The sequence below is a fragment of the Scomber japonicus genome, chromosome 1, assembly GCF_027409825.1.
Source record: "Scomber japonicus isolate fScoJap1 chromosome 1, fScoJap1.pri, whole genome shotgun sequence".
Taxonomy (NCBI): Eukaryota; Metazoa; Chordata; class Actinopteri; order Scombriformes; family Scombridae; genus Scomber; species Scomber japonicus.
This window is the reverse complement of record NC_070578.1, coordinates 20,452,075-20,477,812: the sequence shown is the minus strand read 5'-3', so window position 1 is coordinate 20,477,812 and position 25,738 is coordinate 20,452,075. Positions and strand designations below refer to the sequence as shown.

The 25,738-nt window shown below is 38.1% G+C and overlaps 1 protein-coding gene across 1 annotated transcript; it reads left to right on the top strand.

Moving 5' to 3' along the window:
- The first annotated feature begins 1,997 nt into the window (after positions 1 to 1,997).
- On the top strand, positions 1,998 to 23,406 carry fes (FES proto-oncogene, tyrosine kinase). Its single transcript, XM_053316653.1, has 19 exons — positions 1,998 to 2,055; positions 3,097 to 3,490; positions 4,767 to 4,940; positions 6,141 to 6,237; positions 6,407 to 6,590; positions 7,159 to 7,296; positions 7,395 to 7,514; positions 7,636 to 7,758; positions 11,957 to 12,146; positions 13,463 to 13,543; positions 14,433 to 14,645; positions 18,425 to 18,547; positions 18,789 to 18,842; positions 20,130 to 20,248; positions 20,418 to 20,512; positions 20,692 to 20,815; positions 22,446 to 22,603; positions 22,744 to 22,866; positions 23,053 to 23,406. Exons 2-19 carry the CDS (start codon positions 3,266 to 3,268, stop codon positions 23,193 to 23,195), a joined length of 2,484 nt encoding a protein of 827 aa, XP_053172628.1. The 5' UTR covers positions 1,998 to 2,055; positions 3,097 to 3,265; the 3' UTR covers positions 23,196 to 23,406.
- The last annotated feature ends 2,332 nt before the right edge of the window (positions 23,407 to 25,738 follow it).

Here is a 25,738-nt window from a genome sequence, read left to right as displayed (position 1 = left end):
CAGTTAATGAAGTGAGACTGGGTTCACACTTGATTGAAAAAGAAACGCATTTATTTTTTATTTTTTATGCTGCAAGCACCATCAGCAGGTTTTTTTTCAGTATTTTATGCTCTTGGTGTGATAAGCAGAAAAAAAGAAGAAATAAAAGTAGAGGAAGAGGTTTCAACACACTGGCTGCATGTCAGTTAAGTAGCACTGGCCGATGTTTTCCTGCAATCTCTTGCATGTACAGTTGCATATAAACTGCACTTGCCTACATCAAACTCAATGTAAGGAAATTTTGAAGCAACCTTGTTCTAATAACCTTTATATACCTTCATTAATAAATGGGTGATTCATCCTTAATGAAGCTTTCAAAGACTGTATTCTTTAGGGTTTATGCCATCTATTTGTGACTTTTTTTTTGAGTAAATAGAGCCGCCCCCCCCCCCCTCAAAAAAAAATTAAGAGACTCCAATTTCAGGCTAAATGAATTGTGTCCTTGACCTTGACCTGAATAGTAGGCAAGACCAGGGATGGTTGTAACACTTTCAATTTCTCCAGTCAGAAACAAGTTACAAATCACCTGATCCCCCCCTGGACACGCACAATTTAGTCCTTTAGTCCACATGAGGAAGTAGCACCCTGTGGTCGAAACAGCTGATTTAAAAAAAAAATGTAATTTAATTTTTTTAAACCAACTCATTTTGAGGTAAGAATTTTGTATTATGGCCTAATTATTATTTTAAATGTTATGTGTATTTGTGATAGCATTGCCTGCTTTGTAGATTAGCTCATGGAACTTAAATGATAATAATTATGTGTCTGTGTAGATATCTTTCATGGAAGTTGTTAGTGCTTATGTTTTAATTGTTAGCTGTAACTTAATCTAGTTCATGGCTACCAGTGTCTGGGTAGGTTGTAATAACGTGGAAAATGTCAAAATCTAATCCAAGCAAATATTGAATTGTATTTTATTTTTATTTTTTTATTTTTTTGTATTTCTAGGGGTGTCTCTCTTTTTGGAAAAAGCATCAAAAAGCAGGGAAAGTCCATCAGATCAATGGCAAAATAATATAGCGTATGTTACGTGACAATGTACAGGTTCTGTATAGAGAGAAGGAAGTTAAGAGAAATCATCAAAGGAAAGTTCCACGTGTAGGTTACAATAGTTCAACCGTAAAAAACAGGTAGACAGACACAGTGAGTCACACCGGTGTATAAAGCCAGTCTGTTTTGGGCGTCATGCTGGTGCTACTGGAAAATGCACCAGTAGTTATTCATTTAGTTATATCTGAAACAGTGTGTCGGGTTAATAGTTAGTGGTCCGGTAAGGGAGCTGGACTGGTCCTATATTAACTATAGGAACCAGTCTGAGTTTCAATTAAACCTTTAAAAAGAACACGTTAACTTTACATATGTGATACAGTGTGTAGATATACAGGCCTATGCTTACTTCGTCCCAGAAACTCTTCATCAGAGCTGTCGCTGTGCGCAAAGATACACCAAAGTCGCTATAAGGCTCACTAAGCTAACTGTCCTCTGTCTCTGCGTCAGTCCCAGAGTCAAACAAAGCATGGAAAAACTACAAAGTTAGTCAGTCGTTTAGGCTTCGCATCTGTGCTCATACTGTGTCTCTGACAGTGTGCAATAAAAACTGCTCATCTGTGCGCTTTTTCACATCGCGCTTCAACATGAGTTTGGTCTGCAAATACAGAAACATCACAACAACAGCAACTAGTGTCCAGAAATAGACTACTACACACTACACTAAACTACACACTAAATACACTACACTACACAGCGCGGTGCGTGCCTGACAGACACCGCTGTTTAGAGGACGTGCATACATGTGGGTGGACGCTCACGTCGTTATTAGCCTGTAGTTATTGTTATCATTCTTAGTGTGGACAGATTACATACCTATAATCATATCCACATCCACCCTCTCTATGTAGCCTATTTTACTGGCGTATAAGCCGCACCCCACTTTAAAAAAAGAAAAAAAAGAAGAGAGAATTGACAGGATATCTGATGAGAGCTGCTGATGCATATTATGTACTGTGCTGGCATGAGGTAAGTAGATAGGAATTGGTAAAGGATCTGTTAGGGGAAAGTTAGCCATTTATATTGGTGACTATGTAAAATATTTTATTATGTTGAAATGAAAGTGTAACACACACACACACACAGAGAGACACAGACACACACACACACAGGTGTTACAACAACCTGGACTATCGGGTTAGTTGTAACATTTCACACCTTGCGCTTGAGACTGCACCATGCATTTCCCGTTCATGTAACAGAGATAGCAGTTATGCCATTTAATAGCAGACACTTGCCACTAGTTTGCATCAAACTTTGAAAGCACTAGTTTAAAGAGCTCCAAGCTACAGACAGAAATATCAAAATGTTACAACCATCCCAGGTCTTACCTACGGTGGCCCTGAGATGCAAAACACAGTATTACTTTAATAAAACACCACATAGTTGACGTGTTTTCTGAAATGTCATTTATTGCAAAAGCACTATGTTATGCAAGGGTTAAGTCATTTGAAGTACTTTGTTGGAAAACAAAAATGAAAGTATTTTGTTGTGGAAGAAGTATTCATATCCTTTATTAAAGTATGTGTAGAAATACTCAAGTACTTTAGTAAAACTCCTTTAAAAAAAACTACATTCAAAAATGACATGTAGCAAGATGTATTTAAAGGATCAAAAGTGAAAGTTATTAGTAAAGTATAATGTAGCATAAAACAGTGCTTATACACAAGCTGAGTAAATGAATGTTATTCCACCACTTGAAGTTTCTACCAAGTTAAATGCAGATCAAATATGTTTTGATCTCAGCAGTCTCCCAGGTAACGTTCAACCGCTGCTTGTTGATGAGTACATTTATGTCTGCACTTTTTTTCCAAAGGCCCCATTAACCCTACTGCATCCAATGTGGACATTTTCTACATTACAGTCACATAATCGCATAATTTTTGAGTTATTGTATCTCTAAAGATGTTCCTGAATTGAAAGAAATAAAAAAGGAAATAAAAGCACATTCTAACAGATATGAGGAAGTGCTGCCTCACTTGAACCTCTATACAATTTTTTTTCACACAGGGAAGTGAAACCCATCTACGGCCACAGAGAAATAACTTGTATTGGCCACTAGCAGTTGCCTCAACATCTCACCGCTCTCTGTCTGTCCTTTTCATGAGCACACAAAGGTTGTACAGGAATTACTGCTCACAACAAATCTTTGTCAGGAAGAAGAGTTTTTGCTTTGGAGATGGGGTTTGGAGAGGACTTGCGCTGCCCTCAGGCACATTCAGCTGTCATGCGTTTACTGGACTCAGAGCTTCACCTAATGGAGGTCATGAAGAAGTGGATGGGTCAGCGAGCAAAGAGTGAGAAGGAGTTTTCAGCGCAGATGCACCACATGGCTGCCATGGTGGAGAGGCTGGACCGGCCTCAGCCCAGTGCAGGACTGGACTACATCAGCCAGCTGAACAAGGTGAGCTATAGTCTGGTAGATGACTAACTGTGGTGCAGCTGTTGCAATATGAGTGTGAAAACCACTGCAGGGGATGTGTGAATTCAGCATATGTCAAAGTAGTTTTCTAAATTAAGGTTAGTTTAATTATCAGCATCAATGTTTCCCATGTACGAAATATATTTCAGTTGCCTACTGAAATATATTTTCAGAGAATTTGAAATGTTTGTATAGTGTAGTCATACTGTGGAAAAATACTCCCCCAACCAGAGTGTGGTTTGTGAGTTTAATGTAGTGATACTGTCAATACAAATTTGTTTCATTTTCAGTAAAATCACAGATGCGAACCTGAAACTGAATATGAGTGGAAAAAAAGATCCATAGTTTCTAAACAACAGATCCAGTGACTGAAGAGACATTGTGTGCATTTAGGTCCAATGTACAAAATATGCTGTATGTGGATGGCCCAAAATACTCGAAAGTGAATCTATAAATGTACTTTTCTTAATTTCTATGAGGGCCTCATACAATGATCAGAGACTTCAAGTTCTGAAATTTTGTGATAACCATTTTTTTTGTATTTACACTGCTCTACTAATAAATGTTTAAATATATTTATCCGAATCAGAAAGCACTTTTTAAAATATGCATTGGTTTCGATCTGTATCTGATAATCATATCTACATGAACTGTGCACCACGAACCACTTAAATTTGAACCACGAACCACTTAAATTTGCTGATGTGCCAGCTGTGGGCAAAATGCCATTAAAGTTTAGTGATACATGCACCAAATTTGACATATACATTTAGTTGCAATTGGACATGTCTATAAGTTTGGCATTTACAGGAAACATTATGACATAAACAGTAAAAATGTGTTGTTTTGAAGTCTTTCAAATATAGAGTACAATCTACCAAGTACTGTGAGGATTAGATGACATTGGTAGCTTTGAAAGTAAGGATGATTCTTGTAGGAAAATGGACATCAAACCAAAGCACCAAAGCGAGACTTCTAACTTTTGGATTCCTCAGTTTAGATGTTACAAGCAGAAAAATGGAAGTGTGTTGTAAATGGGCATATGCATGGTCTGACTTTCCACCAAATTTTTAGGAATATTTTCAGTAGTCGAGATACAGTATATCGCTAACTACTATTAGACAAATGGAGGTGGATCCACATGCAGATAAGCAGGACTGAGTCTACAGTAGCATGGATGCATTACGGTAACACTCTCTCTCTAATTAACACACTGATACATTTCCTGTTTCTCTTACCTTTGGCCGCCGTCTGCCAGTCATGGGAAGTGCTGGTCTCTCAGACAGACATTCTCAGTCAGGTGATGAAGAAGCACTCTGAGGAACTGCTGGATGGTCCTATCAGTAAACTGACGCTCCTCATCAGAGATAAACAGCAGCTCCGCAAAACCTACTCAGAGCAGTGGAACCTGTTGAGACAGGAGCTCAACAAGGTGTGTGACTAAAACATTCACCCAAACACATGCAGACACTCAAATACACTTTTACCTTAAACATGGCTACAATCATGTCAACAGGCACATATACTATCTTTGTAGAGTCAGACCTCTGTACTGTTATAAAACTGCTCACTGCTGGAAATAGGCTGCATGTTTTTTAAGTAGCATATTGATAGCATATTGTGTTTCCACTGCTTTATTAACAACCTTCTGATTGATCTGTTTTTTACTTGCTCATCTACCCATCTATTCAAATTTAGGTTTATTTGTGGAGCAAAGAAAACACAAAAGAACAACACACAAAAAGCCAAGCTAAAAGTTCAATTAAACAAACATGTCTGAGGTTTACTCTTAAGGGACGACATTTAACTCACTCTTTTCAGCAATGCGAAAACCTGATGAAGATATACTTTATTTGTTATTTGACCACTTTCAAAATAGCAGGAGCAAATTTTGAAGTTGATTTCCATTATCACCATGTTTAGTTTTCTTGGTGTTTTGGATTTTTAAATTATTATTTTGTGTTAAAAAAATGAATAATCATAGTGCTAAAGTATTTATGAGACAATTCTTATGAGAAAGTAGAAGCTGTCACTTTAAAATATATTTGCAAATGAAATGAGGCTCAATAGGCTGGAAAGATGGTGTGCAAATGCATTTCGATGCTATCTCAAACTGGTGGCTGTGCCACACTGTTTTTTATTACCCGATTCAGTCAATTGATGTCTTGATTTGTGTTACTTTGTGTTCATTTTCAGCTATCCAGACTGGGTTGCAGTTTGTTTGTTTTCATCTTCTTTCCTTGTTGTGTAGTCAAAACTCGGAGGGTTTTGTGTGCATGTTTAAGTACTATAGGTAGATCTGATTTTGTGATTGCAACTGAACAAAAGTGTAGAGATGTTATCAGGTGAAGTTTTGAAACACTGCCACGAGCAATGCAACAAAGGTCGGATCATTTCCTCATGTGTTTTTTCTCATGTTCCTCTGCAGTGAAACATTATCAGACTGTTGTCCACTTCCTGTGTTATCTGAACCTGCTTTCCTTTGTGTGCTTTTAACCACGGACATTTTAACTTACATCTCTCCTTGCATTGTGGCTGTATTTTACTGCAGCATTAAAGATGCTGTTGTGTGTGTGTGTGTGTGTGTGTGTGTGTGTGTGTGTGTGTGTGTGTGTGTTGTGTGCTGCTGCAGGTGACTCAGACTGAGCTAGAGAAACTGAAGAGCAGCTATAGACAAGCAGTAAAAGATGCAGCTCAGTCTAAGAGGAAGTTCCATGAGGCCAGTAAAGGTGGGGATTCCTGCTATCACTCAACTCTCTTAACAGTCACTTTCATACTGATGGCACAAGCTAGCTGTTTTTTTGTTTTTTTTCCCATGTGTGTTTAAAATCTGATACATGTATTTCCATCATGACATAACGTGTCTTCCCCTTCCTGAATTATGTGGTGTGTTTGCAGATAAAGAGCGTGACAAGGCTAAAGAGCGGTACATAAAGGCTTCCCTGAAACTCCATGAGCAGCATAATGACTATGTGTTGTCTGTGCGAGCAGCTCAAGTTTACCATCAGCACCACTACAGTCAGGTCCAGCCTGCCCTGCTCAGCGCGCTGCAGACTCTGCAGCAGGAGATGGTGCTCATACTGTAAGATCAAATATACTATAGCATGTGATGAAGTCTGTGCATGTGTGTGCGAATGATGTGTAATCTATTCACTGACCTTAAGTGTACATTTTACAAAATTATACCACAGTCAGTAATGGCATGTGTTGCCCATGTATTACAAAACTCTCCATTGCTACCACTTTTCAAGCATGTCCAACAAATTACACTAAATGTTTTCTAACTTCCAGGCAGCCATTTGTTTTAAAGAGCACCATCAAATTCAACTGGCAGAGACTTGACATTGTCTTGAGATGCATTTCAGTGAACAGTTTGCTATATTTATTTTTTTAAATCAAGTTAGGTTAATGATCATATGATTGGGAAAGCTTTTTCTTGTTTGTGCACTTAAGAAAACTTGAACAAACATTTACAAAAACATTTAACAATCATAAGGTAAGAAAATCAAACCAAAAACAGAGAAACAATAAGTAAAATAGTTGTTTTTGTTTTTTTAAAGATCTTTATTAAGTAGTTTCCTAGGTTAAAACACAGTATATGTAGTTTGTATCCTGTCTAATTCTTATTTTATCTTAATTCTTTGAACCAGAAAGGAGATCCTGCAGGAATACTTTGACATTTCCACTCTCCTCCATCATGAGGTGGTGCGCATCCACAGGGAGATGTCTACTGCTTTAATGTCCATCGATCCACAGAAAGAGTATGAGAGCTTCATCCACCAGAACAGGTAGACAGAGGGAAACCTTTTCCCCCTAGAGGTCAACCACTCAGTCATGAAAACCATGTGAACTCTCTCTCTGTGTGTGTGTGTGTGTGTGTGTGTAGGTCTGTGGGCGAGATTCCTGCTTGTGTAGAATTTGATTGTAGTCTTCTGGAGGACACTGAGAGACTAAATCCCCGAGAGATCGAATTGAACGACCTCACGCTTGAAACAATCCAACATAAGTAAGAACAAACAGTGCAAAATTACCCAGATGACTAAACTTAAAAGTCCATTTTTATGTCTCAGCTACTTCCTCTTCCTCATCCTTCTGACCCCCCCTCTCTCTCTGTCTCCTTCTCCCAGGCTGACTGGGGTAGAGGAGGAGCTGCTGGGTCTGGCTCGGACTCTGAGCTCCCAGCAGACATCGGTCGAGCAGCTGGAGCTGGAGCTGGAGGACGAGAGGGATGGAATCAGGAAGGGCCAGAGGTGAGCAGACAACAGACACTGGCCAAAATCAATGATGCTCTTATGTTGTAACCAGAGGTTAAAGAAGTGAAAGCACACACAGCCTTTGATAGCTGTGAAGACAAATTACTGAGGTTTGTTCCTTTCTATTGGGAGAGTTCAGTCTACTCTTAGCTGGGCAACAGCTAATAACCAGTGTGGTCTCAGGGGGCAGTGAGTGCCTTATGAATTCAAATACAGCATTATGGAGCAGAGTTATGGAGCTCTATCCCCTCATTTGTCGTGGTTGACGAGGCTGTCTGAAGGTGTTAGAAGTGTAAAGTCCTGTGGGAGTGATGGAGTCATTAACGTGCTTCTGGAGGACAGCTGGAAAACAATGTGTTTATTTGCAAAAGGCTGATAACTTTTAAGGGCAGCATATGGTGGTGGGGAGGAGAGGAGAGGGGAGGTTATGCTGTCCTTTGGTCTGCAATTTTAAGAAACATTTTTGTAAATAATGAAATGATAAAACTTGCCTCTCTGGCTCTCCAACACTCTCAGGTCATTTGAGAAGTTGTTTTCTTTCTTGTAGCTTTTATTATAAGTTTTTATTTTTTTTATTTTTTTTTATTTTTTTTACATGCAGAAATCTACACAAAACTGTTCCTCTTCTTTCTTTATGTGTATATTTGACAAAGCAGTCACATCTCAGGGGCCATCATATCATCACATCATCACTTCTTCTAATAATAATAATAATGATAATAATACATTTTCATTTGAAGGCGCCTCTCTGGGCACTCGAGGACACAGTACAACAATTAATAAACAAAACAGTAAATAATAAACAAAACAATACGAAACAAAACAGATAAAAGACATTGTAGAACAGACAAAACAGAGTAAAGTGAGGTAGTGGTTCAAGTTAAAGTAGCTGTATGTAACAAATATATTCCAAATAATTATAAAATGGCCCTAAAATGTAACCAGACATTAAGGAATCATGTTCATTTCAAACACTGATATCACTGACAATAGTAGTCCAGCCAGAATATTCACATTTGAAAAGCTCAAAGAGGTGGATGGAGGAGGCAGATCTGAGGGAACAGGAAGGGGTGGCCAATGTGGAGGAGGTGAAGTCTATTCGGAACTTTACCAGAAGCCAGTGGAGTTGCTGCAGAACAGGAGTGATGTGGTGGATGGAGGGGGTTCTGGTGATGATCCAAGCTGCAGAGTTCTGAACCAGTTGAAGTTTTTGGAGGTATTTGTGAGGTAGACCAAAGAGAAGGGAGTTGCAGTAGTCGGGACAAGGCTGTGTACAAGAATAGCAGTGGAGTGGGGAGAGAGGGAAGGGCAGAGGCGATTGATATTACGTAGATGGAATTATGCAGACCAGGTGATTTTATTGATATGTGATTGGAAAGATAATGTGCTGTTGAGGATGACACCCAGACTCTTAACCTGAGGGGAGGGGGAGACAGAGGAGTAGTCGATGGTGAGGGATGAACTGTCGGCTTTGGCAAGGGTTGATTTTGTGCCAATGAGGAGGATTTCAGTTCTATCACTGTTAAGTTTGAGAAAGTTCACTGAGGCAGTCAGTGAGGGAGGAAGGTGGGAGAGTGCAATTGGGTTTGCTGGAGAGGTAGAGCTGGGTGTCGTCTGTGTAGCAGTGGAAATGGATGTCATATTTGCGGAAGATATTGCCGAGGGGAAGTAGGTAGATGATGAAGAGTAGGGGCCCCAGGACAGAGCCCCCACCAGTGGTGACGGGGGATGGCTGAGAACTGAAGGATTGGAGTTGGATGAACTGAATGTGGCCTGAAAGGTAGGATTTAAACCAGTCAAGGAATGTGTGCGAGATTCCGATAGAGATTAGTCTGTTTAGGAGGATAGTGTGAGTGATAGTGTCAAAAGCTGCACTCAGGTCGAGGAGGATGAGAGTAGGGAACTGAAAAAACCACTGAAAAAAATTGGGAACCACTGATTCGGATGTTAAAATGTCCATGTTTGCCTATAAAGACCGAAAGTTCATCTTTGAACTCGGAAACAGAAGCAATCTCATCACAGTGTCCGTCTGTTGTTCTTTTTCTTTGTTGTTTTCAGCCCACTAAATTACAAATCACTCAAGACTGGATGACAAACCGAGAAAAGCAAACAACTGCATCAAGGACTCAAACCCCACTGCATGTCAGTTGGGCTTGACAACTTGATTTATGGCAGTTTTGTTGGAGAATTTACACCAGTACAGTCTTGGTTGCCTAATGTTGTGGCCTTGTCCTGCTGAGCCGACCTGTGTCCAAATCTAGAGTTGATTCCATTTCTTTTAGTTTATATTGTGCTCACAGATTACTTATTCTAATCATATTCTAATCATAAATGATCATCCTAAACAAAGATGTTTATTAAAATGTAGGGCTATAACTAATTTTCTGTTATGAATCAATTAATAACTGTATGTAAGTAAAAAAAGTGAAAGTGGTTGTTATAATTTCCCAGTTATATAGTGCTGTTTTTAATCTCCTGATTGTTTACTATCATATATATACGGTGGCCGACAAGGGCCAAACTCACTGCAACGGCCTAATGTGTCTCAGTTAAGGAAAACAGCTTCAAGTACAGAAACGATTCAACTCAAACACAAGTCTAAATGAGGTACAAAAAGAGGAACGTGGTGCAAATGAAAAAAGACAAATGCAGCATCATCAAACGCGCTGCAAATAGAGAAACGATGCAAAGCACAAAATGATACAAACTGAGAAACCATCTTCAAAAGAAAAATGCTTCATAACTGGTCACTACAAACGGAAGTGGTCCAAACCTGCAGGTGCACTCTCAGCGTAACAGCTCAATGGAAAGACACACGGGATGGAGAGAGACAGAACAGCTGACTGAACCACGGTGTTTCAACATAGCCTACATTACGTGTTATGCCTGTTAATGACAGCAGTTAACTTGTAAGCAGTTATGAATGATCTCCACTGTGTGGGTATGTCAAGAAGTAGTTAAAAGTATTAATACTCATCTCAGTAACGTTACTTATCACGTTTTTCATAACAAGCATAACACGTAATATGCAATGCTGTATGTTATGGAAGACAGTGATAAGAGGGCTTTTTAATGTACTATTATAATGGGTGCTTTATATCAATGTCTAATCATCATCTTATCTTATTAAGCAGGCTAATCTACATGCAAGTGTGCAGCCTTGTATCGTCTGGTGTAAAATACAATTAAAAAAACATCACATAATGTGCAGCATTGTACAGTGATATAAACATAACATATAAATATAATCAAATAAAAGTCACATTACCATTCCCGCTGTATGTTGAAACACCGTGGTTCAGTCAGCTGTTCTGTCTCTGTCCATCCCGTGTAGTAGGAGTGACCGGTTATGAAGCATTTTTCTTTTGAAGATGGTTTCTCAGTTTGTATCATTTTGTGCTTTGCATCGTTTCTCTATTTGCAGCGTGTTTGATGATGCTGCATTTGTCTTTTTTCATTTGCACCACATTTTTTCATTTGCACCACGTTCCTCTTTTTGTACCTCGTTTAGACTTGTGTTTGAGTTTGTTAATTTGAATCGTTTCTGTACTTGAAGCTGTTTTCCTTAACTGAGACACATTAGGCCGTTGCAGTGCGTTTGGCCCTTGTCGGCCACCATATATATATGCAGTATGTACAGTACACAAAAGACAACAGCAAATCTTCACATTAAAAGCTGAAATCTAACTGATCATTTAATTGACTAATCATTTCAGCTCCAATCAGATTGCCACAAATTGTCTGCTGTCTGCACAATGCAGAGAGGGAGGCTGGGGGTAGCAAGTTTGCTCTGGGGCCCTCTAACAAGTTAATCCAGACATGCACTGGTCATTATCATTCTTCTGAGCTTTGTCATCAACCCCCTTCTCAGTTTTTATTGAAGTTTTTTCACCTCACTCGCATAAGTCTTAGGTAATTTGCGGTTACTGATCTTACATACTCAAAATCCAGCAGCAGGGCTGACTGAGCTGTCACTAGAGAAGCCTCCTATTGATTGTGATTGTTAATGGAGCATCTGAAAACCCATTTTGCACAGACAGGCTTTTTTATTGGCGTCTGTGTTGTCTTGCACTGTCTAATTAATTACGTTTTTTTATTGACTTTTGAAACCACTGTTGTTTGCACTAAAAAGTTCAGAAACTAATATAATTAACCTTCCCTGATGTAATACCGCTGTCTGTGTTGCCGTGTCCAGGGTCTACCAGTTCAGCAAGAGACATGCACTGGAGGAGTGTAGGCAGCAGGTTGCTCTGTCTCAGGGCATCAGAGCCAAGCTGGAGGCTCAGAGGTTGCTTCTGAAGGAGAAGTTAGACCAGCTGGGCTCCAGAGAACCTCCCCCTGCGCTGCAGCTGGACACAGACTCGCTTTCGTCCAACACAAGCAGTGTATGTTCTGTTTCAGTGTCTCTCTTACCTTTGTCTTTTTCTACCTCTATATCAAAATACTGTTTCCAATGGTGGGAAGTAATTTAGTATATTTACAGTTACCTATAAGTGGTGAGGGATCAGGAAACTGACGGAGCATAGCTTCCTCCTTCATTATTCTCCAACTCAGTGGCAGCAGATCAGACTATGGTTATACTACAGCATCCAGGTGTGAATGTGTGTCCTCCTGAAAAAGAGAGCCTGGTTCTCAGTGAGGTCCTCCTGGTAAACTTAACTTAATTTAAAGAGGACCAATTTTACACTTCAAGTTTAATTTATTCTTCAAGAGGAGTACTACTCAGTCTGTTGTATAATATCTTCTGTAGCTCTCCTGAGTTATCTTATCTTAAGCATACTGTGTTACAAACTGGGGGCATGAATATGGAAAGTTAAGTGGGTATGTAGGTAGCAGGGAGGGTCTACTGAAATGCTCTATTGGTTGCTGGATGAAATGTGTCAGATCCAGGAGATTTAGAGCTCAACTCATTCTATACAAACTAAAAGCTCGACCACTTATGCTTTGATTTTGATTCATTCATTTTTAAACTGATGAAAGTGCAAAACTAAATCACTGGAGTACCCTTTTAATTTTAACTGACATGTACTTTACTTAAGTTTCTCCATTTTATACAACTTTATGATTCTAATCCACTACATTTTAGTGTAAATTTGTAATGTCATTAAAAACAGCTGCAGTGAAAATGTGGCTTGCACATTAATCCATCAGTAATAATATTACAATGCTGACAAGACAAATTCTGCTGTATAATGAGTACATTTACTGTTCATACATGTAATATATATACTAAAATTATATATTATAATACTTGTACTGTATGTATATATTTATAACTGTACTTTCACTAGTGTAAAACATTCAATGCAGGACTTGTATTTATTAAACTTGGTGGTTTTGGTATTTGCTGCTTTTACTCATGTTCAGGATCTTAATACTTCTTCCAGCATTGATTCTCAACCTCAGAAGCCAAGTTGTGTTATAAGAAAGAAAAATCTCAGGTTAGATCTTATATGATTTAAACCTGTTTTGTATGAAGAAGAAACTTATTATACTGGGTATAAACTCCTCGATCAATTCATTTCTCTAAGCTTAAACACAGAATATATCATATTTATTTATTTAGGTTAGTTTGTTACTTCAACTACTTTTGTAGCAAACCAGTTATTTCAATGAGCAACTTTGCTTGTAATTACAACAGCTCTTTGTAACAGAACCTACTGAATAAATATGTTTTAAAATATCATACTCTGATTTTCAGGACCACGGCCAAGTTTCTTCCAAACTAAGCATGGACGGGATCATGAACAATCTGAGCAGCCTGTTTAAACCCAGATATGAGGTAGGTTAAACACTAAATTACAAACAAGGCACAATAATTACCTGCCAACTATGACAACTAGAGTATGAGTGGTTATATACATTTTTTATAGCACCACACTGTAAACATGAAAAAATATCTGTGTCTAAATGTGTTGCTGAAGGACATTTAAGCATGAAGGACACTTGTTCCAGATGAAGGACACTATTCTACCTTCCTGCTCCTAACTTTCTCTTGAGTGCCTGTTGTGTGCGCTGAAACCTCTCACCACACAACAAACAATTCATCATGTTCTGGTGAAAGTGTACTCTCCTCTCACTCGAGCATGTACTGTAATCTTTCTTTGTGGTCTCGTGCTCCTGGAGGCACAGCTTGTCTTATTGAGGTCAGCTTTGCCGGTCAAGTTACTACTTTTCGAAATTCTGCCTGACCTAAAACTAAGTTTACTTCTCACGTAGCCTGTTTACTTTTCATCATTTTATCATTGCTGACAGATGATACCACATGCAGTGTCATGACATAGCTGTCCTGAGCACCAACTAACAACAGAAAAATGGCTCATACAGTCATTCTTTCACTTTTTAATCTGACAGAATGATACAAAAAAATGACCCTGTGCATGCTGTAACAGGCAGTCTTGAGTATTTAAAAATGATATTTGTATAATCTGCTGGATTTAAAGCCTAAATTATGTGCAGATTTTATTGGCAAAGTGCAAACTAGTTCTACCTTCCAACTCTTTGCTATGGAGGCATAGAGGGTGGTGCAGCCTGATGTTAAAGTATTACAAACTGTCTTGAAATGTATGCATATAATTTCTGCATAATCACCTCAAAAATCCATCCTCTATTAGTCCCATTGTTTCATTATGCATGTCAGCTTTAAAGATTCTCTGTCTTCCTGCCTCCAGGTGCTTCCACTGCCCACCCCACAGGTGCAAGAGGTTGACCGTCCTCTGGTGCAGCAGGACTGGTACCATGGAGCCATTCCCAGGCCAGAGGTCCAGCAGCTGCTGAAGAATGATGGGGACTTCTTGGTGAGGAAGAGTCAAGAAAAGCAGGGCTATGTGCTCTCTGTGCAATGGGAAGGCTCCTGCAAGCATTTCCTCATTCAGAATACAGATGTAAGTAAATCTGCTCAGTGGAACAGAATGTTTTTGTAGATGGAAAGAGTCATAGATTGATTGATTGATTGATTGATTGATTTTTTTTATTAATGTGTCATGCACCAGAAGTGCCCAGTCCAAGTGAGTTTACAAGACACCAAAAAAAAGGAACAAATAATAGCAAATGAAAACTAGACAACAGACATTAGAGCAATTAAACATATACACCATCCTGATGCTTTTTCCAGGCTTCAGATACATATTTAGAAAACTTAAAGACATTAAACAACCAGTCCATTCTATCATCATCAGAGCACCAGAAAATTTCTGGGTTTTTCTGTAAATATTGGAGTTCTCAGTACATCATACAAGGGACAGTATAAAAGAAAATATGATTCATTTTCAACTTCGTTGAGTTCACATAATTCACATAACCTTTCATCTTCAAGAATGTTTTTAAATCTGCAGACTTCAAGCTGTTCTCAGCTGTGCCACTAAGGACCTTTGATTTCTTGTTGGGTTTGCTTTAACATAAGATTCAGGGCCATAATTGTGCTTAATTTGGATATATGTTTATAATTTGGGCTTTAACAAAATATCGTTTAACCATTTTATCTCAAATAAAGCAAAAAGTTTCTCATTAATTGAAGCCATTAACCAAGTTAAATTATTACTATACATATACTGTAATCCAACCTCTTCAAATAAAGCAAATATTTCTTTAGCCCACGGAGAGCCGTTTAATTTACTCCAAATAAAAACTTCCTTATTGACATATAACTTCCTTATTCTTCTGACATATTGAGTAAATGATTCCATAATCTAATCATCTCACATTTACGTTTTATAGAACCAGGAAGCCAAAATCGGAGCAAACTTATGAACACCTAAAAAGCAGCGAGCAGCTCTGTTCTCTATGTAATCTGCAGTTTTAGATTCCTTAAATCCCCAGACCCCTGAAGCATAATTTAATATGGGAGGGACACAAGCATCATAAAATTGGGAATAGGTAGATTATCCAAGAGTTTTACATATCTTAAACTTACTGACCAGAAGACCCTAATGCCCTCCCAGCTGAATTTGCTAACAACTTAATTCCCGCTTCCATCACTATAAACTCATCAAAAGTAAATCCTAAATATTTATATGTAGATGTATATTCCAATGTTACTTTCCCAAAGATAATATTTGTATTACTTCTTAGAGTGCCTCTTTTTCTAAAATGAATAATCTGGGTTTTACTTTGATGTATTAATAATAACAATCTGTGACACCATGTCATGAGAAGATTCAATCATCCTCTGATTCAGCTAGGAGAGCAATATCATCTGCGTACAACAAAATTCCAAGAGTTAAATTGTCAATGTGTATACCCAGATTTGATTCTTTGATGTTGTGGGCCAAATCATTAACATAAATAGCAAATAGATTAGGAGAAAGAATATCACCCTGTTTAACGTCAAAGGGAGTACTAAACCAATCTGTCTGCATATTATTTATCTCTATACAGGCAACAGGACAACTATACATTGATTAAGTGTTTTATAGAATCTACCATTCACCCCTGCTTTTAAAAGTCTTGTTTTAACAATAGAATATGGTCAATACAAGCTCATTTTTTTCTAAATTCATTCTGCTCATCAACTAAATATTCTACAGCTTCTATATACTGGGTCAGCTGAGCATTCAATATACTAGAATATCATTTATACACCCTACCAAGAAGGCTGATTCCCCTGTAATTTAAAGGTACTCTTGGGTCATTTTTTGGTGATTTTGGGATGGGCTTAATAATAGATTTATAGCAAACTGAGGGAACAATACTATAATTAAAGCAAAATTGGAACAGACAAAAGAGGACATTTAAAAGTGATGGTGATTTTAAGACCTCATTAGGGATTTCTTCCACACCTACAGCTTTCTTCACCTTTGACTTATGTATGGCAGCTCTCACTTCCTCCAGAGAGATATTAGATTTCAAAATTATATTAGACGAATGCTCATCTTGAACCATATTTCTCTCTAGTTCATCTTTTAAAGCACATGCTTCTCTCAAGAAATTATCATCAAAATTTGAAGAAATCTGATTTACGGAAAATAAATCCGCAAAATCTTTCCTAGTTTTGACAAAGTCATCATTTATTATAACCTCCATAGGTATTGTCTGTACTCTCTTGGGTCCTAATTTATTAATCTCTTTCCAAAATTGCTGTGGATTATTGATTTGTAAGTAATCAAATCTTAGTGACTGTCCTTTCTAGAATTTCCTTTTATAGAATCATAGAAACGTATCAAACAGAAATTGTGCTTGCCTATATTCATCTCTCATTTTCTGTTTATCAAGGAGATCTTTAGAAATTGTGCTTGCCTATATTCATCTCTCATTTTCTGTTTATCAAGGAGATCTTTACACTTTAAAAAGTTCTTTTCAGCTATTTTCTTGTCATTCCACAGTTTTTAAGATGGGCATTCCAGTAAGGCTTGAGACACCTTTTCTATTTCTAGGTTGACATTTATCCATTTCTGAAATTAACAAATTGCAGAGTGAATTATAGCATCTATCAACATTATTCTGTGTACCTTTGCAAGTTTCAAGTTGTCTGATGAGTTCCAACAGTGTAGAACGACACATATTAGAAATCAGAAAATGCTCAGGGAAAGTTCTACATTGCCTTTTTGGATATAAAACTACATTTTACAATCCATCTGTGTTTCTGTGTGTGTCTTAAATTATGTGGTTTTAATGTGTGATTTATGTGTAGCTATAGTTGATGTACTGTTTCCTTCCTATTTGTAAGTATGTAAGAGGTTGTTATGAGAAGATGTAGTTCTGAGTTGCTATTTCCTAGTACCGCCAAAACACAGCAGGTGTCGAGTGGTTAAGAGCACATGCCACGTACACAGTGGACCCTGGTTCAGAGGACCTTACACATGAAACAGTGTGTCGGGTTAATGGTTAAGTGTAGCTGTATGCTTCCTCGAATCTCAAAAACTATTCATCAGAGCTGTCTGTGCACGAAGATTGCACCCTAGTTTCCCAGAGTCAAACAAAGCATCATCCTCTGTTCCATCCAGTGGAAAAACAACTAAGTTAGTAAATCTTTTAAGGTTCAGATCTGTGCTCATACTGTGTCTCTGCCACAGTGCAATAAAAACTGCTCATCATCATGCACTTTTGCACATTGTGTTACATCATGAGTTTGGTTTGTAAATACAGAAACATCACAGCAACTAGTGTCTAGAAATACTTCTGAAGAATATACTGTCTGTGAACTCTTCTGGTTTCCTTTTTATTTCTCCGTAGCCCACAACATACAGCTGTAATGAGTCATAAATATCTATTGCGATTAGCTGGTGAGATAGCTGGGGCACGCAGTGTGTGCCTGACACCGCTGCTTACAGGACGTTATTGTTCATAAGTGTGGATGTTCATGTCGATATTATATTTATTGTTATAGGTATTGCTCTTAGTGTGGGTGGCCCTTTACAGACTTAACCAAATCCAGATCCAACCTCTCTCTGCTTTTTACTGGTGTATAAGAAACACCCCCCTACTAAATGAAAAAAAGGTGCATCTTATTTGGTTGGTTGGTTGGTTTTTAGGATAGGTGAAAATCAAACGGTTCAAATGTTTAGAAGGACCACTGAATAAAAATAAGTCAGAGCAATTTACAAGTCTACCACCTCAATTTATGTTCAGGTTCAGGACTGCCATGTATTACAGATTTGTTTTTATTATGTGGTTAAGTTTGTCTTCTTCCTGTCTGTTTGTGTGTGTGTTCTGCATGCGTCAGTAGAATTTGTACCGTCTGGATGGAGAGAGCTTCTGCAGTATCCCTCATCTGATCCATCATCTCCTCTCTTCACGACAACACATCACCAAGAAGTCTGATATAGTGTTGAGTAATCCTGTGCTGAAGGTACTGCATCATTCAGTCTGCTGTAACACACACACACAAACACACACACACACACACACAGACATACACACACACACACACACACACACACACACAGAGGGCCCACTCATTTGTCTTTTTGTCTGTATGTGAATGCTGTAAAATGTTATCCTTGAGCTTCAGACGCTCTAAATAAACATACTGTCTTTTTATTGATGAAACTTCACCGCTATGTGTCTCATTGTTTATTAAACCCCGTTAGGACAAGTGGGTCCTGGAACATGATGACATTATCTTGGGACACTTCATTGGACGGGTGGGTAAGCTTAACATCTGCTGACTAAAATACAGAAGATGACGAATGTTTGATTGTAATCATAAAAGACAGTAGGATTAATCATCTGAGGGGCGTTCACACCAAATGCGATGAACGTGAATTTGTTGCTCGACAAACGAGAATGCGTCATGCTATCGCTCAAGTTTTGACGCATGACCATTTTGTGACCATTATGTAAAATTTGCGTCATTACGCAAGTAGCAAGCCTGTCCATTTTCACTAGATAACAACAACATTGCTTCATCAACCCTGGCTGAGATCACTTACTCTTTTCTCTCATATAAGTGTCCCAGAGGCTCTTCCATATCCTGTGACATACATCAACTGACAAAACCACACGTAAATTAACTGTTGAATCTAGTAAAACAACTTTATGCCGGGAAAACCAGCTATTTTTTTTTCTTTTCTTCAAAACTTCATAAGGGAAAGCCAGCTATGCTAACTGGGGCTATATACGTCAGTGACGTACAGTAAGTGACGTCAGTGCGAATTTGCAGCAAAAACATTTTCAAGTCAGGTTTAGCTTCAGCCAGAGCCATGCCAGAGCTGCTACAAACCACACCCCTACAAACCATGCACCAGGTGGCTGTAGAGGCCCATAGCACTTCGAAAGTAAACAGAAGGGAAACAAAGCAAAAATGGGAGCAATTTTAACAACTTTAACGGTTGATTCACAACATTGAATGCCTTTCAACGCAAACAATGCAGTTGAAACAATACATTTATACAAAAATAGAAAGTAGCCTAATGTAATTAAAAAGATTATATAGGACTGCCGTCTCGTCTTGCAACACGTAGGTTTGTCTTGCAACACGCAGGCGTGAGGTGATTTCTCTTCTAACTGCATTGACTTTACATGTAATCTCGATGTGCGATTGGGCGACATCGCTCTTGGTGTGAACGCCCCTTGAGAAACATCAACGTATGTATGTAGAGATGTTGTGCCAATCAATAAAGTACATGTGGAGATAATTCAGAGAATATGTGAAAACCTTGACTGGCTGATGGTGCCATATGTTATTGAGATTCATCCTCTTGGAACTATGAATGTCTGCATAGAATTTCATGGCATTCAATCTAATAGTTGCTGAAACATTTCAGTCTGCACAAAAGTGTTGGACTGACCGACTCTTCCATTTATAGAAAAATTGTGCACACGTGATGCCAGTTCATTAAAGAGAATAACTGTTGTAGGTCCAGTATCTGTCATAAGACATGCTGGATTAGATGTGAGATAATAGACTGTTATACTGGCTGACTACACAGGGGAACTTTGGAGAGGTGTACAATGGACGTTTACGCTCTGATAACACTCCTGTGGCTGTTAAATCCTGTAAAGAGAATCTGGCCCCAGAGCACAAGAATAAGTTCCTAATGGAAGCCAGGTTGGTAACACACACACACACACACACACACACACACACACACACACACACACACACACACACACACACACACACACACACACACACACACACACACACACACACACACACACACACACACACACACACACACACACACACACACTTACTTCTTTGTACTTTTCTCCAGGATCCTGAAGCAGTACGACCACCCGAACATTGTGAGGCTGATAGGCGTGTGTACACAGAAACAGCCCATCTACATCATCATGGAGCTCATTGAAGGTAAATATGAAGCTGTTAGACACTAATTTAAATTGCACAGCTTGTTTACACAACATCAGAGATCTATTGGACCGTTATTGCTTCCCTGCTTTTTTCCTCCATTATCACTCAATATATATATGTGTGTGTATGTGTGTGTGTATATGTGTGTGTGTATGTGTGTCTACACATTTCATAAGGTGGTGATTTTCTCTCCTTCTTGCGGCATGAGGGTCACAGTTTAACACCTAAGATGTTGATCAAAATGACAGAAAATGTAGCAGCTGGCATGGAGTACCTGGAGAGAAAGAAGTGCATCCACAGGTTGGTCATTCAGTCCACCAATCAATATTTGTATAGCAACCTGCAGGGATAATTTAGTTTCTTTAAGTTGCATTAAAAGCATTTTTTTCAACTTCTTAATGGTTGTATATGTCAATATAATGCCAAATATACCCACATACACTTCATGAGGCAAACATGAAATATACAACACAATCAAAACAATCACAATCTCAATGTGTTGTTACATAAATTATTATATATTATTATTATAAATTCCATTGTAAATTCAGTGTTGTATCAAAACATATATTGTATTTTACATACAGTGTAATATAGTTCACATAAGAACAAGAATGGTGCACGTACAGAACATAACACCAAACATCATTCATTTCCTAGCGTTTACTCAACCTAACTGCTGATTACATAGCACTTCCCCATATTATTCTAATGTAACAGTTTGTTATTAAGTTGTTAAAAGTTCAGATGACTGACAGTATAACTCTGAATTCAGCAGAGAGCATTTTGTGACTTATTATTATTTGGGTGCTTCTTTTGTCCAAAGCAATTTGCATTCAGATTCAAAAACTGAGCAACTCCAGCCGAACAAACATGTAAAAGCCTGTTCAGAGCTACAATGAGAGCAATCAGGGTTTTAAAATTAAGACATATGTTTAAGCACTTGATAGTGTGTTGAGAAGTGTCTTGAAACAATGAAAAACTGCTATAATGGCACCACAGCCTCATTTTCATATGTCATGTACATATTGACTGATTTAACTGATCTAATTTCTTTTCAAACCAACCATGCAAAGGGAAATCCAATCAACACCTTATTGTCCTATATCAACTTTTATACATAAAATTACATTCAAACTGCTTTTCATCAAATTTTATTAAAAGTACAGTAGAAAGTAAAAAGTAAAAACAGTAGAAAGTAAAAACAATAAAATAAGCTAAGCTGTTAATATAAATACCGAACAGACGACTTTGAAGTTGCATTCCAGATATTTATAATATCCATTTTCGATCAATAACAAGAAAATGCTGCCTTTCTATATTTCTTTGTCCTAATTGTTGTTAGATTTAATACTGCAGCACTCAATGACCTCAGGCAGTGAAAGCTAATATAGAAGTGTGATGTGCTCTATTTTTACATGCCACAAAATATTTTTTGTATTTTTCATGAGCAAAGAGGAAAACTGGGTCTATGAATGGTAGATATAGAGATCAAAATTGGGGTCTTGTAAATGATTTTCGGGACTGAGAATGCTTGCTTTCCAAAGCTGTAATAAGAGAAACATGAGAAAAAGTTACAATCCAAAAATACATTGGGATATACTGTAGAATTTTTAGTGGACGTTGTGATCCCCCACTCATTGCAGGAGCTGTGTATGATTTGCCCAGCGGGGACAGATCAGAGCAGGCTGCTGGTAGCTGCTCAGCTTTTAACACTGCATGTCAAACTGCCTCGTATGCAAGACCAGAGACATGATAAGAACGCCTGTTCTCTCCCTTTCGTCCTGTCTGTTCACTCACTTTTCATTTTTTATTTGTTTATTTATTCAGTGCAGGATGTTTTTATGTCTCTTTTGTATCTATTTTTCATCAGCCTCTCTGTACATCCAACTTACATCTTTCTCCTTCTGACTTCTTGTCTTTTTTTAAGAGACTTGGCAGCGAGAAACTGTCTGGTTGCAGAGCATAACATAGTGAAGATTAGTGACTTTGGGATGTCCCGTCAGCAAGATGATGGTGTCTACTCTGCAGAGGGAGGTCTCAGACAGATCCCTGTCAAATGGACAGCCCCTGAAGCCCTGAACTATGGTATGTCACAACTGCTGCTGCCCTGAAGTGACAACCCTTTTCCTGCCTGTTTAAATCCACCCAGAATTTTTAGTCAATTAAAAACTGAGGAGACATGTGTCTGTGCTTTTGTCAATGCTGCCCCCTGCTGGTGTTTTCAGGTCGTTATACAACTGAGAGTGATGTGTGGAGCTTTGGGGTCCTACTGTGGGAGACCTTCTCCATGGGAATGACACCCTACGCGAGCATGTCCAACCAACAGACACGAGATGAGGTGGAGAGAGGTAAAGACTTGCAGATATTTTGTCTATGTATTCTGTCCAAATGCCTTTGAGGAAAATTCCTGCTTTGCTGTGCCTAAACTGACACTGGGGCTTTTTTTAAAAATTCACATGTATCAGAAAATGTGTACAGTGTGTTAATTTTATATGAGCATACTGCATGTTCTGACTGTGTATGGTGTGTTGCAGGATACCGTATGCCTGCTCCACATGGATGCCCAGTGGAAATGTCCAGACTTATGAACAGCTGTTGGCAGTACGAACCCAGAAACAGACCGTCTTTCAAGAAACTACGGGCAGATCTCAGTGCCATCTACTACAAAATTACATAATATAATTATGTGGATTGTTCATGTAATTTTTTGTCTGTTTGATTGGTTGTTTTTTAGTTTGCATTTTTTATTTCAGAAAAGATGGTAAAATCCAGTCTGAACTCTGACACAAATCTCAGAGAAAAATAACTAAAAGGGCAAATGTAATATAATTGTTTGACTCCTTTTTGTTGTGTAAATTACTTTTACACAACTTCTAAAATATCAGTGGACCAGCGGATGTCAGCATTCTTGTTTCTTCCCTCTAGCACACCCTTGTTTTTAATTCCTGTTCCTCATTACAACAGAAGGTGGTTCTCAACACATCTATCTCCTTTGAGATGCAGGAATATGGGCTGGGTTATGGTTAGGGATTAGAGGTCTTTCATTAAAAGTTTCTCTGAAGAATCACACATAACACAGACTCTGTCTGTCCCAAAAAACCCACAGAGATGTGTTAAACTGACACCCTCAGGGACAGGCATGCAGATTAGCAAAGGTGTAAATGTTGTGTTGCAATGCAGAATTGCTCTGCAATTCTCTGTTTACTGTATCTGTCCCTAACAAAAAAAAATGTCTGAGGTGTGTGGAGGCTGCCAACACATTGGGACAACACGTTTTGAGTCAGCAAGGTCTGCAAATCAAACAAGAAATTTGAGCTGTTTTTTGAACTGCAGTGTTAACTTGAAGCAGTTATAATAAATATTTTCACGGAAAGCGTCACCTATAGTGAAAAACACTTTTTTTCACCACATTCAGCAGTTCCCTTCAGCTCTACATAGTGTTTCAATGTATTTTAGCTCATTATTTTGGATTTTCTGGACCTCAAATTTTCCGTTTTATTCAAGTCTCACCACTGATTAATCAGTTTTGTTTCCAGACACAGCAAACAGATCACAAAAAAACACTGTACACTTAATGTCCAGCATTGAACAGCAGACGGACAACATTAGTGAACACTGAGCAGCTAAAGAGACATGTTTCCCTCACGAGTTGGTGGAGAGTAAAACCAAGATAAAAGGAGAAAGAATATTGGGTCAGGTGGACAGACATGATTCCAAATACATGGTAACTACTGGACATGTAAACAGGCAACTGTTTGCTGACAAGTTTAAAGTCAGTGATGTATTTACAGCTTGTTTCTGGTGCCCCTAAGTGGCCAAAAACTAATGAACCAAAATGCAAGTAGTGTGGTATTATATTGAACACAATATGTGTTGTTCACGTTAAAGGAAAATGAGCACAAATTAAACTTTGATACTAACAACACAACATGTCATATGGTTTAATGGCCCTGGACAAAAGTTAATACTGTTGCATTTTGACTGTGGGGTCAGACAGGTCAGAGGCTATGCCCTATATATCTACCTACCTATTACCTACCTAAATATTTAGTTTGTTTTGAAATTTAATGTTAAACACAATAGGTGCTGGGTTGTTATTTAACAAATAAAATGTCATGTTGTGTGACCAATATTTGTATCACAAACAACGAGCTGTTGGTTAGCAGGTCGGCTGTAATATGACCAACAGCAGTACGTTAAGAAACACTAAGAAAGAGATATAATAATAAGACTATAGTGAAACTGTAGTGAAAATACACTAAACTGTAACCCCAGGAAAAAATGTATGTTAAAATATGTTGTTGCCAGTAAAAACGCAGGACTATGTCCTATTACATGAATTTAATGGACACCTGCTAAGGAAATACAGATGTTTTTAGTGGTCAAGATATAACACTTTTTAAGTGTTAAGACCAGTACTTTTTCATACATTAATAGCATCAAATGAAAGGACTTTACATCCCTCCTGCCATAACTAACGTATTCAGCAAAGAAAAAAATCCTTCCAATGAAAATATATGACCCAGATATAATTGGAAGTGTTTACACCTTCATTTTGAGAAAAAGCTATTTTCCATCTGTGTCCACTGTGTTGGAAGAATATTAGTGCATAAAAAGCTGAAAATAAAACATAAAAGAATAACAAATTTAAGTTAAAATTAGCTTTAGTGTTTCTGTAATGTTATGTAATGGATAATCACAGACATAATTGTTTGGCCAGAGTACAGTCAGAGCATAAATTCAAACAGTTTATTGTTGTGCATGTGCAATAGTTGATTTCAGCTGTTGCATGTAAAAGCTGAGTTTATATTTACTTTTTTGCTTTTTATATTTGCTTTTCTGGTTGAAGAAACAATTCAACTTAAACCTATAAATACTAAACAGTCAGATATTGGACTCTGACTCTGAACTAAAAATACTTCTCGCTGTAAACATGTACTTTGAGCCAATAGCATGAAGGGGCTCATCCATGTACCTTAAAGTGGAATATCTCAGCAGCCATTGGATGAGTGTCTGAAAGAATCATAATTATTTTCAGCCTTAGGTGATCTTTAGGAATGCAAATGTTTAAATGTCATCATCCTTTCAACCTAAACAGAGCAGCTAACACGGTAAATGTCACTGGTTGAATGTTAGCACTAACCTGTGGCACTAACATGACAGATTATAGTGATTTTGAGGCCTCAGGAAAACCAGGCATGGGGCCTCCCCTCCTCTACT

Coding starts and splice junctions, on each gene's coding strand:
- fes (XM_053316653.1), top strand. CDS start 3,266: ATGGGGTTTGGAGAGGACTTGCGCTGCCCTCAGGCACATTCAGCTGTC. Junction 7,759..11,956: donor GGAATCAGGAAGGGCCAGAG/GTGAGCAGACAA, acceptor TGCCGTGTCCAG/GGTCTACCAGTTCAGCAAGA. Junction 20,816..22,445: donor AGAAAGAAGTGCATCCACAG/GTTGGTCATTCA, acceptor TCTTTTTTTAAG/AGACTTGGCAGCGAGAAACT.